Source organism: Acartia tonsa, chromosome 11 (genome assembly GCF_053477335.1).
Source record: "Acartia tonsa isolate MP-2025a chromosome 11, ASM5347733v1, whole genome shotgun sequence".
Lineage (NCBI taxonomy): Eukaryota > Metazoa > Arthropoda > Copepoda > Calanoida > Acartiidae > Acartia > Acartia tonsa.
In genome coordinates, this window is record NC_137270.1 from 11,584,277 (window position 1) to 11,602,910 (window position 18,634).

Genomic DNA, 18,634 nt, shown 5'->3' on the forward strand with positions numbered 1-18,634 from the left:
ATTCAATAAAGTCACCAAAGTTGTTCAGCCATCAAATTAGAAAACGTTATTGTAAAACTCTGGGGACTAGTGTAATAAACACCCCTTTGTCCTCTCTCTCTCTCTGATTCTAGTCACTCTTTATTAGAACTTGTACACTTTCTAACCGATAATGCGGCCGGATTTTTCCTAAACTGTGTTGTACCTATTAGTCAAATGCTGGGATTGGTCATCTAGACTTTTTGATTTATTACTAAAAAGAAATATTAAAATAACAAGAATGACAACAATTACGATAGCTGAGCTGAACGAAACACATAAAAATTACAATTACACAGAAGACCCACTTGCAAAATGGAAGATATTCTTTAGATTGTGGATTCTATATTTCAGCAATAAGCTAGAAAGTCTATATGAATAAACCCCCAATCTTACCAATAGTAAAACAGCGAAGGAAAAATCTGGCCCTATTATTGGTTAGAAAATGGAACACATTTTAGTATCTGTAAACAGTTGGTTTCCTAGGATAAAGCTTTGAATGAAAAATTTAACTGCTAGAAATATTTTTTAAGTTTGAATGATTATAATTTCTGATTGATCGTCTATTGTAATAAATCTTTTAACCGAACAAAAAAACCTGGAATTAATTACTGATAATCACAGGAATTTTAATGAAAGGTTCGTATTGCTACTTAAATTCAAACGTGCTATTAACAACTTACGGACGGAAGTGCTTCAGGGCCCTAGATGTTACCAACAGCTAAAATAATTCGAAAAGAATATTGTAATGTGGGCTGATTTTTAAGAAACAAAAAATTAAGTTGTTTTTATTACACTCCTACAATATAAAATACTAGCGGCTTTTCCCCTAGCCTCTGAGTACCAGTGGTGTTGCGATCATCAAATTAAAAAAAAAATTTAATTACCTGCCTAAAAAATTAGGAGGTTTTTTTGTGTGTTAAGCTTCAAACGGACGGACGGACAGACATCAAGCTACTTTGTATTTTAGATAAAGGATTTTTTGCCTGAAGCTTAAGATCTCGGAAAATGCTAGTCCAAATTAGTTGTACTTAAGACTATTTAGCTTATCCTCCCCAGGGGCGCAGCTGAAAGTACCTGTATAATGAACAGCAATTAAAAACTAAATTAAAAATTAAGGACAAGGTTGCGTGATTTTATATTTTCAATATAGAAATAAATTTTTTTATAAAATGATATCTTGATAATCTTCTTTACTTTCTTCTCCTGATTTTCTAAAAATAAATATCTTTTTTTTTTGAAACTATACAATAAACATGAAATTGTTCTTTAAATTTAAAATATGATATTATTAAAACTATGATATTCAATGCTGTTATAAATTAGCATTTTTTTATGAAAAAGATCTCCTAAAACATATTGAAAAAAATCATCCAATTTGTTTTTTAAAAATCATATGTATTTTTTCTGAAAATTGCGAAAGCATGAAACTTTAAGTTAAAAATAAATGAAATTGAAGTAAAAAAACATTTCTTTACTATATAAAAAAAGGTATATAAATAAAATAGGGCATTTTTTATGATTTGCCTTCATTAGTTAGATTATGTGAAATGCCATAGCCCCTTAGCAGGTGTACTAGAATCCTCATTATTGTTAGGGCGTTCAGGCATATAAAAAACAATGAAGTGGTTTAATATCTGTAATGATATTTCATTAAGAGATATATCAATAGCTTGAAAAAGGTGCAAACTATTTAGTTCATTCTTTAGCCCCCTTCCCTTATTTTTAATGTCTGAAAAACCTAAAGGGCCCTATATCTACTGGGAACTATGATATACAAGGGAAACACCTATGATCATAATCATACCTGTTATTAGCAGCCAGATGACCGGTCTCCAGAAAACAGGAAGCATCATACCAAGCCTCCCGGGGCATTGCCTGCCCAAATATTCTGTCACTCAATCGACTTAGCAGTCCTGCTAGGGATCCAAATGCGATGCCTGTTTTTAGAAATTGTCAGATAGATATTTCTTCATAAATTAAAAGTTATTAATAAAATTATTACCGTCTTAATTACTTGTACTTTACTGTAAGTTGTCAATTTGTATCTAAAGATTTCGACCAAAAGATTGGCCTAAATTTCAATTTCAATCAATAATTCTAATCTACGCACGGGTTAATTTTGTTTTTCATAATTGTGGAAGTTTATCAACTTATTATCACTTGTCTTATCCTTTATTTTTCCTGGATAATCCATGGAAATCACAATAAAGTTTCATTAAAATTATGACAATTCCCTACCTAGTACAATTGTTATGAGAATAAAAGCTGCCTGCCAACCTGCCTGTTATTGTCAAATATAAACAATTCTGGTTAAGTATTATTGCTTCATAAGAGACTAACAGAGTTAGAAATGTATAAATACTGTAAATACTATATACTTCATAGAGCAAAGTTTCAAATAACTAAAAGCTTGATTATAGACGTCCAAGAGGTGGGTGTAAATGGATGATTACCTTCCAAAATGTTTTGGAGGTATATAAGGTAGATAAGTGTAGTTTATATCTAATGCCTGAGTCAGAGCGGATCTGCCAACGGTGGGAAGTTCACCAAAATGTGACAGCACCTCTTCAGAAGAAGTTGGACAACGTATTATCTCCTCAGCAGTCTTGTTCACATGCTCACATCCTGGAGATGACTGACCAACCGGGTGCGCCCTTGCCGGATAAAGCGAATACAGATTCAGCTTGTATTTGATCAATCCATTGTTTTCTTCCGAGAGTGCTGCCATAACAATGCTTGCAAGACAGCCAAGCAGGGCAGGCAGGGCGTTGATGGATGTGGTGTAGTAGGATACCGGCACCTGGGTGATTCTGGCTAAAAATGGTTCCAGGTACAAGCCAGACAGAATAATAGAGAAACCTGCAATTTTTTTTAATGAGTCTAAAAGTAAAATATTTAATTTCGTTAAACTATTAACAAATTATATCAAAACTAAAAGATGCACTTAATCACATAATATTTAAATCTACAGTATGGGCGTAAATGTCTACCTACTATTAGAAAGGTTTCATATGTATATGCATCTAACTAGAGATTTAAAAATGGCGTATTGCATAACCTTAATAGTAAGAATATGGCGAAAAGGTTCATGTGATAATCGGTCAGTTAGGACAACATGACAAAGGATGTGCAATCAATGGTGTTAGTTACGTTGATACCTGCGTGGATTGCATTTGAACAAGATCCTAAGTAAGATCAATCAGAAGGTGACAACATCCAATAAGCTATGGACATTACCATTGGCAAGGTATACCTGTGATAATTCCTAATAGGAATGAAGCCCAGGGAACAATCCTAGTGATGGCAATAGCACCAGCAGCCACTCCTCCAGCAATCAGACTTCCCTGCATCAGCTGGAAATCAAGAGGAATTCTTTTCCAGCTGGACATGGCAATCAGAGTGCCCACTGCTACAGTAGTTGTTGCACTCTGGACAAAGCAAGTGTTCAGGATTACAAACTCCACCTTGTGACCGGGAACTCCCAAACTGTTGATGATCAGGGATGAGAATGCCAGCAAAAATGATCCACACAATGATACAGAGGAAGGAATGTAGCTGCGCTTGACTGCATTTCCTGTTGATCCTCTATATTTCATGAAAATATTTAAAATATGAATTATATCTATAGCATATTTTATATAATATTAGAGATCTATGAACAATTTTTTGGAGCAACAATATTTTTATATAAAATCTAATTAGTCCAGAGCCAATGAATTTTTTTTGAGATCCATTACTCATGAACCATGTAATTTAAATGGAAATCTGAAAAACTAATTTAATATTTTTTGATCCTGAACATAATGGTAGAGGCTGTGACACCAAAAGCCACCCCGTACAGCTGTATGGCAGCTGTAGAGCCAGGATCCAGCACATACACAAACTCCAGCTGTAACATTCTGGACATGGATTGTCCAGGTAGAAAAACCATGCTTGCCAGCAGCAGGTGCAGTGGTGGTATCCTTCCTGATTTCAAGATTTTATTCGTTTTGGTTTTTATTAACGTTTCCTATGTAGGTATTACACTAGATATTACAAACCTTTAGTGCTTTTGGATTTTGACCCAAAACCCCATCATAACAGAAGACATTACAAACGGTTTTATTTCTATCATTAATAGTCAGAGTGGGGGTAATGTCTTAGGACATTGATTTAATTTTTTTCAGATGCAAAAAATATCATGCAAACTTTTACAATGATTTTCATTAATTGATGTATTTTTTCTTTTATCTTATCTATACAAAATCTTTTCCTAGAAGTGTTAAGCTGGCAATATGGAAGCTGTTAGTCCCCAGCAGGGCTTCAGTTAGGTCATGCAGGTTCACATGGAAGGTTGTATCCCCACTCAGCAGGATGTAAGCAATACCTGGAGTTGTGTAGTGATCCTTTAATACTTTAATGACGTCATACAATATAAATGACCAATTGAGATGAATTTAATCTTATTAGACGTTCACTCAAAGCCCAAAAATAATGGACTTAAAAGTGTATTAAACTGTATATAAGACATTTGCGGGTATATTGATACCATTAATTTGCCTCTTAGATAAAAAAAAGTATGTTTTTAAAATTTTTCTCTTGCTACAAATCAAATTTCAAATTTGAGTCACCAAAAATGCTAAACTAATTTTTGCTCTAGAAGAATCATTTTTTGGAGTTAGAAAGTGCTTAATACCTCATTTTAATCGCCTGGCATTGCTTTATAATGTACAGGTAATGACTTGGTTGTTTATAGAATAGTTGACTAAAAAATCGAGGTTTTGTGGTAAACCCACTTTTGTTGTTGCTCCATAACTGATATTTTTTTCCCAATTTTTTTGGATGTAAAAAAGCTTTATATATTCATATAACATCCACCTAAATTTGACTTTTGGTATTTTATTTATAACATCACCAGAAGGAATTGGATTTTGGAAAAAAAATATCAATTTATATTTTACACTGCTATGCATTGTTCTTGTTCTTGTTTCTAAAAAATATTTATATTATTAAAAAGAGAATTATTAAACGCTACTATAGGTATGTTTATCATTTTTCTAGGCTAAATATAACTATAATTACACCATTTTAAAGTTAAACATCATAATATATTAACCCATTAGTGCCGAGCGCCACTTTTATGGACCGATCGAGCTGAAAATCTCAGGGAAGCTTTATAATGGTAAAAACGGAATTCCAATTTTTTTGTTTTGCTCTAGTGGCATGCACAGGAAAGTTGCAGGAAAACCCGGTTCGGCGCGAGTAAAGAAACCGTTCGGCATTGATAACCATTTTTGGCGTTTTTTGGTGCTTTTCCCCGGCATTAAAGCCCGTTTTCGACCTAAATACCCGGTTATTTGGCCCAAAAAATTAAAAATGTAATTTTTGAACGTCCAAAGTGAGTTGTAGAGTAGCTAATACTACGATACGATCCGCAATTGAAAACTACATAACCTCATGTAATTGATAGAGCTACAAGTAAGATACAAAACGATTTATATCACATTTAGTGTTTTGGCTATAGGTGCCACCCTTTTCAGTTAAAAAAGCCCGTTTCCTAGAAGTTTTAAAATTTTGATATTATATGTGGACGGGTATCTTTACTCGCGCCGAGCAGGGCAATAAAACTAGCGGGTATCTTTACTCATGCCGAACCGGAGTTATATAGAACATAATTAAACGATAAAAAAATCATATAAAAAATAATAATTTGAATAAAACGATTTCACAAATGAATGTAGTTGCCAATAAACTTTAAATTTCACGAAAAAAATCACTAACTTTACTTCATAAACAAAAAAGTTAGGAGGGGTATTTTAAAATCACTACGTTTTTCTTGGTTTTCAAATTTTGTTGAGCTATACCGGCAAACGGAAGTAAGCAAAACTGCCTGCTCCAGGGGGAAATGAAAACTAGGGTAGTAGAGGGGGGATTCATACTGAGAATGATTCAATCCTGAAACTGAAAACCGTTTTTTTTCGGCATTTTCTGGAACTGGGCGTTAAAAGCCGGTTCGTCACTATTGGGTTAACCCACTTATTGAATCGGTCTGTATTATTAAGCTTGCAACCCTTAAAACAGCTGCATTTAATTATCCTATCATATAAAGTAGTAAGCTTTTTTGTCTGTAGCTTAAGATTTCGATAAGGTTTTAGGCTTTTTAACTAATTTCCTTACTCCTTTAAATACAGAGCTCTTAGATTCTTGGAGCGCAGCTGCTAGTAAACAAACAAGGAAAACGATTCATGAATAATTGATTTACTATTTTAACCCCTTACAGTCGGGCCCCTTGCCGCACCTTAATCAGTCGGGGGGGGGCGTTCAACGCCCCCCCTATTATCTCAGTTCCTATTAGAGCTAGAGGGCTAAAAAATTTTGTGCAAGTCCCCTGTGTTATGATGAATTTCCGACCTTAAGTAAGTCAAGGTCAATTTTCGCTTCCTTCACCCTTTTATTTAACAACCTTTGTTTTTAGGTCCTTTTTTACTTAAAAATTTCAAACGGCTGTAATTTTTTTATTTTTGAAGCTAGATAAAAATTTTCTTGCAGAAAATGTTTATCTTTATGAAAATTTTATATTTGAAATGTCAAAATATAAATTTCAGCGGCCGCAGCTGTACTTGGCAGCTGCCAGCCGCCGCAGTCGGCGGTCGGCGGGAAAACGACGGCGGATCTTTATGAAATTTTAATACATTATGTAGACATATAAGAAAAGCTTAAGTTTTAAATTTGAAGTCTCTAAGTCAAAAATTGCGGCCACAGGAGCCTTTTAAAGATTTCTGGAGACCTGGAGGATCAGGACCTGCAGGATCATACCTGGAACCTAAAATTGACTTGAACACCTGTATTTAATATGGGGATGTACTACTAGAGGATATTTTAGTATTTTGGTAAGATAAAATGCTTTGTTTTAGTCAAAAAAATATTTTTGCTCTTTACCTGGATGACCCTGCCAGGTTTGCTGGCATCCTGTGCCCGCCAGGATGGAGATATTCAAAAAATTTCAACTCTCTGTTATGTCTCACACCCACACTTAAAAAGTCGAGCAGTTTGGGCTCTTTATCTTTCACACACAGAAAATGAGATAGAAAAAAACGGATGGGGGGGCGTTCAACGCCCCCCCCCCCCCCCCCCCCCGACCGTTAAGGGTTAAAAACATTTTTATAATTAGGATGTGTGTATGGTTAGCTCTTTTTGTTAATTCAGGCGTGTTAATTATTATTATTTATTAATTAATTTGGGGCAACCCCATAATTTTTAAATTCATAATTTTTAACCCCCGCCCCCCCTCCAAAAAAAATATAAAAAGCTTGGACCTCCTTGCCTCTATGATATAAAGATTACCCCCACAAAATGAACATGGGGGTGCCCAAATTTACATACTGAAATCAATTTGTGTACAACAATTATCCTATTCATCTGTTTTTAGTAGCGAAGATACTCTATAATTCAAAATATCAGTTTGTCCGTTGTCTGTCCATTCATCTGTATGTCTGTCCATTGGTATGTCTGTCTGTTCATCTGTTTGTCTGTCAGAAAGGAGGATAACATGATTTTCTCGGCTTCTATAAAAGATAGAAGGCTGAAATTTTCATGGATTGAATATTCTCTCTCTCTCTATTGATACTCCATATTTTCATCAAGTTTCATTAGGATTTCTCAATAAACTGGGGTGGGCTATATCGATTCCTACATTTCAAGTTTTCATGATTTTCTCTACTTCTATTCAAGATAGATGGTTGAAATTTTCAGGGATTGAATACTTTGATATTCTGCATAATTTTATAAAGTTTTATTGAGATTTACTTATTGGGGTCCTACCCCAAACGTAGGAGTCCTAAATGTCAGAGTGGACAAACACAGGATTCCCAAACATTGGAGTGGACAAATGTAGGAATGGGACAAACGTCAGAGTGGACAAACATTGAGGTGGACAAATGTTGGAATGGACAAACGTTGGAGTGGACATTGCTTAAATAAAACCTTGGAGTGTCTGCTATTTTAATAATATGACAATTTTGAAATTTTGTATACCCCTGTCTACAAAATAATGACTATGGCCACAGCGCTCGGCCCCCTGGCCTATAACCTAACTAAGAAAAGTAACTGGACGGAGGAGGGGGGACTGGGTTTGTATAAAACAAATCTAAAATTGAAAATAAAAAAAGTTTGGGACTCATGTGTTTGTCCACTCCGATGTTTGTCCCAAAAATCCTGCGTTTGTTCACTCCGACGTTTATCCCACTCCTATGTTTGTTCCATTCTGATGTTTGGGACTTGTGCAATTGTCCACTCCAATGTTTTTTCACTCCTACATTTTGGACTCCTACATTTGCCATGGAACCGATTATTGGTTGGAGTGCTAGTTTGATTCCTAGATTTTTAAGTTTTCATGATTTTCTTTACTCCTATTCAAAAAATTTAAAGAGGCTGGGTTTATACCCCCCATAATATATTAAGGGGGGTGATTACCCCCATCCCTAAAAAATACCCTTTTACAGGCACCCCCCCCCCCCCTGGATATCCCTGCACTCCCCCTTGTAGAGACTAGGCCAACTTCTTGGTCTCTGGAAGCCCATTCAGTTATGAGAAGTTCACATTAAAAGAGCACTATTATAGCATCCTCTCTATGAGCATTACATGTGTAATGTATTATAGACAGACATATAGATATTGTGAGGGATTCAACACTTTCTAACACCTTGTTTTGCATGGTGAAAAATGTTCCAATAGTTCTTGATATTGATATTTTTTTAAAAATTACAATAACTTGAATATGTTATAAAAATGCTGAAATTATAGTTATATTTAGACTAGAAAAATGATAAACATACTTATAGAAGCGTTAAATAGTTCTCTTTTTAATTATAAAAATAATTTTTAGAAACAAGAACAAAAACAATGCATAGCAGTGTAAAATATAAATTGATATCTTTTTTCAATATTCCAGGGACCTATAAGAAGCTTCCATAAAACAGAGAAGTCAATAGGTACAGTAGTTATCGAAATCTTAAGCTACAGACAAAAAAGCTTACTACTTTATATAATAGAACAATGAAATGCAGCTGTTTTAAGGGTTGCAAGCTTAATAATACAGACCGATTCAATAATTGAGTTAATATGTTATGATGTTTAACTTTAAAATGGTGTAATTATAGTTATATTTAGCCTAGAAAAATGATAAACATACCTATAGAACCGTTTAAAAATTAGTTTAGCAGTTTTGGTGACTCAAATTTGAAATTTGATTTGTAGCAAGAGAAAAATATTAAAAAAACTTTTTTATCTAAGAGGCAAATTAATGGTATCAATATGTCGGCAAATGTCTTATATACAGTTTAATACACTTTTAAGTCCATTATTTTTGGGCTTTGAGTGAAAGTCTAATAAGATTGAATTCATCTCAATTATAGGCCAGTATACATTGTAATTGCCCTATGGTAAAATCTATACTCTTATATATTGGTCATTTGGATAGTATGACATAATTTTTATGGCACTATAAGCTGCTTTATTATTTATATTCAGAAATTAAAATATATATTAAAAATATTTATATATACAAACAAAAATGATAGAACTATACCATAAACTTCAAATCACAAATAGGTTTTTGAGAATGAATATACTGTAGGAGCAAAATTGTTAAAGATGGGTCAATTCATATTTCAAAATGTATGTCTAACCCCTGCGGAAGGCCATTACCATATGGTGCCTAATCCTGATCTAACCCTATTGGGCTACCATCTACATACATAAAAAAAAATCAAATATTTCTGAAAAGAAGAATACATTTTAATTCTTGTCCAATTTATCTGTTGCCAAAAAATTATTGAGCCAAAGGTGACAATTTGTTGCTGACAGGGGTGCGGCAATGTTCTTTTAAAGTATGTAAGGGATTCCTCTTAGAAGAAGTGATGATTGAAACACTAGACATCCATTTACAGCACTCAACACAACACCAATATTAGGGAAATGTTATGGACAATTAATTCTTTCAGTAACATCAAAATTTAATGTATGAAGAACATTTTTGGCGTCTTGATCATTTATTTTGAAAAGCACGTTTTATGTTGGCCACACCTTTATGAAACCTTGTGGTGAACCAAAACTCTGGACGTGTTTCTTGAGAAGAGGGGACATTGGACTGTAAATTTCACTTGTACCAAATGTTTTATAACATTCTCTTTCATTTGTTCGTCTATGAACACTAGGTAGTTTTATTAAATCATGATTGGTTGGTTTACCAATAACGGTAGTGTATAAACTTTTCGACTAATAATTTTCATCAACAGAAGATAATAGTTATTTCTTTCATCGTATTATAAACAGCTTTCCGCGGATATAGAATGTACAATTATAAGATTAAAACCTGTTTTTTAGCCCCGAGGTAACGAAGGCACGGGCTAAAAAAAACTGGTTTCAATCTTATGATTGTACATTTTTATATTCGTAGAAAGCTGGATTTAATACGATGCTAGACATAGTTTTTTTCGCATGGATGAGAACCGGTTCCTATCCACCGGATTCGAATGAATACGAGAATATTTATTTCCTTATCAGCTGATCTCTGGTTATATATCCATTCTCTGGGTGTAATGGGATATGACAATGGCCGATAAATTGATGCACATCCAGCCCAATTACACCTTTTGTAGATTACAATGAAACGTTAGGACACTACTAAATTAACCAACCAATCAAAATTCAATAAAGGTCCCCAAGGTTGTTAACCAAACGAATAAGAAAAAGTTATGATAAGATTTTGTGGACTAGTGTAATAAACAGCCCATTGTCCCCTCCCCCCTGGTGTTATCTAGTATCTTTGTATGCCCATTTTTCCTGCCTGTTTTTGCAAATCCATCCATATAGTGAAGAAGACATGGCCAGCCACAAAATACACTGAATAATAATACACAAAATCAAACTCACTTGGAATATAAGATATCATAGAAGGGAAGCTTAAAAAAATAAGACATACAAAAGAACATTGGCAAATATAAAGTTCAACAGTTTATTTAGTAGTCTAAAAAATCATGTTACTGAATGACTCAATTTTGGAATGAAGGATTCTTAATTCTAATTCTTGACTATAGAGATGTTTTGTTCATAATATAGTTCCTAATCGTCATAGAAATCGTTATTCCAAAATCGTATGATTATATCATATAAAATCGACAAGTTTTAAATTTAATTTTAATTGATTATACAGTTGCTAAGCTTTTGAAATTGTACCACACTATTTTTACAACTCTGAATTTACAATAAGAACCATTCGGTACGAATAGACGGACGAACCTTTATGACTAATTATAGAAAAGCTTTAAATATTTTATTTTAATTTTATGACTACCTGATAAAAACAACTAAGAAAGTCATTATAACAGCTGACTGCTCTTCTGTGGCTGTTACTGAAATATGTAGATAGATAGATATAAATAACAGCTGACTGCCCCTCTGTAGCTGTTACTGAAATAGATAGATAGATATATATTAATAGCAGCTGACTACTCCTCTGTAGCTGTCAGTGAAAAGATAGATAGATATTGATAACCGATAACTGCTCCTCTGTAGGTGTTACTGAAATAGATAGATAAATATTAATAAGAGCTGAATGCTCCTCGGTAGCTGTTACTGAAATTGATAGATAGATATTAATAACAGCTGACTGCTCCCCTGTTGGTGTTACTGATAATAGTTAGATAGATAGATATTAATAAATTAAGGACTGCTTCTAGATTAAGCAAAAAATTTCAATAATACGATTTTTTTCTCTGTTTTGTTTTTGTTTATGAAAATTGTATTGAAAATGCCTCTTTGAAATATTCAGATCTATTCTATTTTTGGAAGTCGTCTTACATTATTGTATCTTTTAAATAAAAGTATAGATGTATAACCCAGACAACTACCTAGTTCAAGTGGTAGGGACCTTTTCCGTCTGCTAGCAAATTGCATTTTACTATTTGTAGCGACTAGGATGTGTTAGTTTTTCCGACGCTATTGGCTGATATTCTAAGGCCTAATTGATAGACGGCACATGGTCCCCACCCCGTAAACCGAGTTATAAATAGTTCGTGCCCCCTCTGTTCTTTTACGTTAATTCAAAAATGACACAAATCATGTCCAAGCAATGACAATGAGATAACACTATTGAATTTTGATTTCTACTCACCTCCCCTGAGCACTACAGCTCGAGTCCTAGCCCTTGTGGAAAATTTTTTTCTACGTGGAGAGTGCATATTTCATTAGAAATTAAGACAGTTTTGTCTTTTTTTAAAAAAGAATAAACTGTCTAAAGTACTTTAAATCTTGTAGATAGACCCCATAATGTTTAGAGTTTTTGATGAGGCTTATAAAGACCTTTCTATAGACGCCTTCATCAGATTTCTGACCCAATCCTAGCCAATTTGGCATCCAAAAGACAGACCCATCAAACATTGAGACATGACTGCTCTGTCTTAAAAAAAAAGAAAAAACCGTTTTAAGTACTTAAAATCTTGTAGATAAACCCCATAATGATTAGAATTTTTGATGGGGCATGTCAATAACTTTCTATAGACACCTTACTCAGGTTTCTAACACAATCTTAGCCATTTTGACATCAAAAAGAAAGATCTGTCCCACATCAAGAATTGGAGAGACCCGTCATGTCTAAATGTTTGATGGGTCTGTCTTTTTAATGCCAAATTGGCTAGGATTGAGTTAGAAACCTGGTTAAGATGTCTATAGAAAGGTCTTTACATGCTCCATCAAAAATTCTAAACATTATGGGGTCTATCTACAATATTTAAAGTACTTAAGACGATTTGTTGATTTTTAATCTCCATGTAAGGAAAAATTCTACACAAGGGCTAAGACTCGAGCTGTAGTGCTCAGGAGAGGTGAGTAGAAATCAAAATTCAATAGTGCTTTCTCATTGTCATTGCTTGGACATGATTTGTGTCATTTTTGTTAGTTTTTGACCAAAGCTGTAGGGTTTATATTGAAATGAGTGAAGCGATTGTTTTTTTTTAAACACCCTTTAGATAGATAGATAGATAGCTGACCTGGAGTGAATCTTTTATATTGTCGACTATGGTCGACTATGAGTAGATAGATAAACATATTCACTAACTGCCATAGCACAATCACAATACCAAGTTTAACCTAGATAAAAGTGTAGCTTATATTCATTTCTTAACGTTCGTTTGTCCGCCATTTCAATCAGAGGCGTTTGACAAGAGTTTACATTCCGCTGATACACAACCTCCATCCCAAAAAAACAGCAGAGGGCATGTAAATTTAATAATCTAAGTGGTACTGTGTACAGGGTTGAAAACTAAGGGGGATGTATCCACCACCTGCAATAAAATCCTACCCCCCTCCCCTTGATTTTGGTATACGGGGGGCGTCAACATTTGTTAAAATCCTGTACACGACACTATATTTTCAAACCTTGCAAAAAGATTACTTTGGCAATAAGAATATCCGAAATACGAAGTATCTCTATGAACAATATGAGAAAGTTTGGTATAGTCCCTTTCGTGGCAACGTCCCTTAAGGGGCAATTCATCGCATTTTTAAAATGGCTTCTAATAGTTTATTTTTGGTTAGGTTAGGTTATATTGGGTTAGGGAATTGGCCCCGCAGTGTTGGAGCTTCCCGCAGGGGTTATAAACAGGAAAAAAGCTACTGTGAAAAATACGAAGAATCGCCCCTTAAGGAGCGTTGCCACAAAAGGGACTATACCCGAAAGTTGATACTTTGATAATTGGAACATTTACTACTTTAAATAGATTCATTAGCTTTGCTACGAAAGTATTAAATACCTGTTTAAATCTTCGTTTTGCACGATACTCCTCTATACTCTGGGCTCTGTCCCTAGAATCATTAAAAATATTTTAAATATCAATACATATTTTCCTTTATAACAAGGATGACAGCATCCATAAAAGCGAAGCTCTGAAACAATAGGACAAACGGACATTAAAACTTGTATAGTGTCAGAACTGAATAATCAGTATATAAATGTGTATAAGAGTCAAAGCAAAATTGTGAGTAAAGAATATTTAGAATAGCTAGTCGGTGTTTTTAGTAAGTAATAGATGTAAAATGGTCCATAGAATTTAAATATGCAATCTTTTTTTTTTTGTAGATCTCTTATTTTTGAAATAATTTAGGTTTTTTCAAAAAATAATTAAGTCGGTGTTAAGGTACTAAAACGCAACAAAATAAAAGAAGAAAAATGCCAATATGAACAAAAATAGTAAGATCTTTAATTTGACACCTTACTTTTTAAATTCTGTTGAGTAATTATTGAAAAAATCTATATTTTTAACCTTGGTTTAATAAAAACTTTGAAATTAAATATATTCTCACATGGGCATAAAATATGGGTTCATATATACCTTTAGAATCAAACATATTATATTTTACAGGCAACACTTAATTGTAACTATTAAACTAGCCAATAACAAATCTCAAAAATTGACAAATCCGGAAGCTTAACCTCAAAAGTTAACTAATAGAATTGACAAAAAAAAGGATAATGTTCATTAGGGTGGGTCGATTTTGGACATTTTTTTTCTGAGGCCAAAGCGGGGATCTGCAAATGATTTGTATGAGTATAATACACATCTGGATGATTTAAAATTTATCCTAAGTCTTAAAACCGCTGACGACCAGACATTCAATTGCATAGCTATTTGTAAATGGGAGTCAAAAATTTATTGAATCAGAACTATGGCTTCATGGTGCTCCCAGGAAAGGCATTGAGGAGTAGAATCAGGAACTTTTGACCGTTTGAAAAAATCTTGTTCCTAGCCTGAGAAAATCTAAAAAACCTCTACAAATTGGACAATTCTCAATAAACCTTTAAAAAATGAGTTTTTTTTGGTGATTTTTAAGGCTAGGAACGAGATATTTTGAAACGGACAAAAGTTCCTGATTCAGCTCCTCAAGGCCTTTCCAGGGAGCACCATGAAGCCATAGTTCTGATTCAAAAAAATTTTGAATGTCGTCTTTGCATATTAATAAGTAATCAAATATATTTTTTAGTGGTCGCGTTCTAAAACTCAATTTTTTAAAATTCTTTTTCGGTCAGAAATGTTTTAAAGGTTAATTTTATCTGTTGCATATCCCCTCTTTGTCTAATTCCGATATGAACCTGCCCTAATGTTCATACAATATATACAATAGATACTACAATAAAAATAGTGATACTTACATAACATGTAAAGAATGAAAAAATATGAACAAATATGCTTCAGTCTGTTTATAAACTTCAAAACAATGCAGTTGAAAATGCATTATTGTTTCTTGTGTTTAAAAAATATCTGTTACATTGTATGCACATTTATTTAGGTTTTGTTCAAGTTAACCATTTAAAGCCGAAAATTATGATTCTTAAAATAAACTTATATTTTTTATTATAGTTTTATAAAACTTTTTCAATTTTGCTTAGAATGGATTCGTAATATTTTTCTCATTCTAAAGTCATATATAAACACATATTTTTTATGCCTGTGTGAGAATATATTTAAATTTAATGTTTTGATTAAACCGAGGTTAAAAAATTTATTTTTTCAAACGATTGCATGTTTAAATTCTAAGAAAAATTTTACATCTATTACTTACTAAAAACACCGAATAGCTATTCTAAATAAAAAGCAAAAAAAGTTAAGACACCTTCTTTGTTGAAAAACTTCTTGATACAGGATAATGTTTTTGGACATACTTACATTTTTAGGACTTGATTATAGAGTTGCTTTGCTTATAATATTGTACTTAGTTGTCCCAGGAATCAGTATATCAAATATCAGAACAATCGGATAATGAGATCACATAAAAATATGTTGTTAAAAAAGTAAAAAATCAACATATTTAAAATGGACGGACGGACATCCTGGTAATGATTATAGAGTTGCTACGCTTTCTATATCATACCTAACTACTACAGGAATCACCATGCAAAGTTTGAAATCGATAGGATAATTCTAACATACCAAAATTAATGAAAAAAGCTATCCGTCTCAGACGTACGGACTGACGGACGGACGGACCGACCCTAATTATAGAAAAGCTTCGCTTTTAAAACTCGTGTAGTTGTCATGTTGTCCTAATAATGCATTACAATAACATAATGTCAATGTTTTGTCAACCATCACCTCTTTTTTATTACAGCCATAAAGTTGACATAAATATTCCTAATTTCCAAGGTAATTTCTATCATTACTATACATGTATTTTCTTCACGATTCATAAATGGTTTTTATCCATCAGAAATTAATGTTATTTCGGAGCAGTGTTCAACTAGTTATTTATTTCATCGTATTATTGACAGATTTACGCGGATAATAAAAGTTTAAAATAATAGAATTTAGAAAATATCTATAATACGATTCGATATATTATTAGGTATATTACCGGTTCTAATCTAGCGGAAATGCATTAGATTAATACTAGCGGCTTCGCCCCTAGCCTCTAGGGGCGAAGCCCCAAGAGGTTTGATTTTTTGGTATTTTAGATTTCAAAGAAAAATAAAAAGAAAAATTTAAATTTTTTTTTGGGGGGGGGGGAAGATGGGGTTAGTCGACCCTACTATTTGAATTTTAGTTTAAAATTTTTTTGGGGGGGGAGTTGGGGGTGTCCCATCCCCCAAGAAAATAGCTTAAAACTGCACCACAGGGCCAGAAGATATATTACATTGATTGTACATTTCTATATTCGTATAAAGCTGATTATAATACGATGCTAGACATAGTTTTTTCGTATGGATGAAAACTGGCTCCTATCCACCGAATTCGAATGAATACGAGAAAATGAATTGGCTTGCTGCGATTCTTATAGACATAATTGTCTTATATTTTTAAGTATTATTATAAACGTTAAACCTCTCTAAATAGAAGGATACTGTCCCCATTGTAATGACAAACTAAACAAAATATCTTGAAAAGTTATATAAATAGAAGTCAACCATTATTCGGTGGAACATTCTCAGGAATGGGGAGATATGGCAATGGCCGAAAGATAAATATACACCCCTAAAATAAAGAAGATATCTATAATACAAAGTAGAACGATGTCTGTCTCTTTGTTTGTACCGAAAAATCTCGCTTACTCCTTAACAGGGTAGCTTCTCATAGGTTCCGGGCAGATTTATAACTATTTTGGGGGAGAGTAACACCACCCTCCCAAAATAAATCGCCCCTAGAAGAAAAAAATTACCCCTTCCCCTAAATTAAACAAAAACATTTTTTACTTTAAAAAAACTAAATAAAAAGTGCCACTAGAGGCTTCTAGGGGGCGAAGCCGCTAATGTATGATGAAAGAATAGATATACTTTATATGTTTAAAGATATGTTCGTCTGTCTTCGGTCAACAAGAATTATAGACTGCTTAATATGGACATACTTACATTCAAGAGATGTTTCGCTTTCAACATTGTGCCCTATCGTTTTAGAAATCAATATTCCCAAAAACAAATGATTAGGAGAATAATAACCTATAAAACATTTTTGTCATAAAACTAAATACTCTCCATGTTAATAATGGACATACTGTAATAATTAAAGAGTTGCTCTGCTATCTATATTGTACCCAACTGTTACAGGAATCATTATGCAAAGTTTGACATCTTTAGGACGAAACGACCTTGTATATTATAGCTTTGTTGCTCACATATTTCTTAATCTTCTAAAGTTTCGTAGTTTCCCTTTAAAGACAGTTCAAAAAGGTTAAAAACTTCAATAGAAACCTTAAATCAGATAAGAAATTTCTAAACGCTTAAGTAGCTACTTGTATGTAGATATATTAGTAGAAGAAGCGACGGAGCTACTCTAGAATTGGGACATGTCCGTATGTCACAACGAAAAAATGCTTTGGACTACAAGTTTTATAATTTAATTACTGCAGATTACTTAAAAAACAGTTTACTGTCTTTTTTCATCTAAAATTGTTAACTGCGCCACTTATAGGGTATCCTACACATTTCCCTAATTTTATTCCCACTGTTTAGATTCCCACAAACGGATTCCCCGAAATCTGATTCCCCTAATGTTAAATATCCTTTGTTACTCTTTTCCCAATAACACTTTGGCCTGATGCACTTAGCCTAAACGTCTTAAAGCAATGAGATCATATTCCCTCTTCTACAAATTGCCGCATCTAATGATATCCATTAAAACAACATTCTTTTATTGGCTCAAGTATTCTCTTTTGACATATGATTGTTAAATACTCTAATTACAAATCATGAGATTTAAATGGCGGGAAATTTAATAAGTTCCATATGACCTTGCTTAGACACTCCCACATTATAATATTATAAACTTAGCAATTTTTAGTAGCGAAGCAACTCTATAATTCGAAATATCCTTTTGTCCGTACGTCTGAAACTTTTCTTGTCTCCATAAAATATTTTTATAAAATAAATCTTCATTTTAAAATTTCCTTCAATATGTAGCATAATTAGGTAAACCATTGCGGTCGGACTGCTTTTAGGATGGTTTTTAGCTACTTTTATATTTTTCAATGTTAAACGGCTCCTATAAAAGATAGTAATTTTAATTTTAGGAGGGGGGGGGGGGGTATTTACCTGCTTTACTACTAGAAATTGGAAATGTTCACAAATATGTAATGAAATATAAAGAAAATC

The 18,634-nt window shown here is 33.3% G+C and overlaps 1 protein-coding gene across 1 annotated transcript; it reads right to left on the reverse strand.

Annotated features, from left to right (window-relative positions):
• Positions 1-1,140: 1,140 nt before the first annotated feature.
• On the reverse strand, positions 1,141-13,856 carry LOC145331115 (ammonium transporter Rh type C-like 2). Its single transcript, XM_080175744.1, has 10 exons — positions 13,809-13,856; positions 13,047-13,146; positions 11,354-11,411; positions 10,834-10,902; positions 3,822-3,983; positions 3,275-3,606; positions 2,531-2,880; positions 2,260-2,302; positions 1,826-1,958; positions 1,141-1,232 (listed from the first exon to the last, which is right to left on the reverse strand). The coding sequence occupies exons 2-10, from the start codon at positions 13,102-13,104 to the stop codon at positions 1,184-1,186; spliced, it is 1,254 nt and encodes a 417-aa protein (XP_080031870.1). The 5' UTR covers positions 13,105-13,146; positions 13,809-13,856; the 3' UTR covers positions 1,141-1,183.
• Between the last annotated feature and the right edge of the window lie 4,778 nt (positions 13,857-18,634).

Coding starts and splice junctions, on each gene's coding strand:
- LOC145331115 (XM_080175744.1), bottom strand. CDS start 13,104: ATGTTTATCTATCTACTCATAGTCGACCATAGTCGACAATATAAAAGA. Junction 2,881..3,274: donor CCTATTAGGAATTATCACAG/GTATACCTTGCC, acceptor AAAAAATTGCAG/GTTTCTCTATTATTCTGTCT. Junction 2,303..2,530: donor GCAGATCCGCTCTGACTCAG/GCATTAGATATA, acceptor TGACAATAACAG/GCAGGTTGGCAGGCAGCTTT.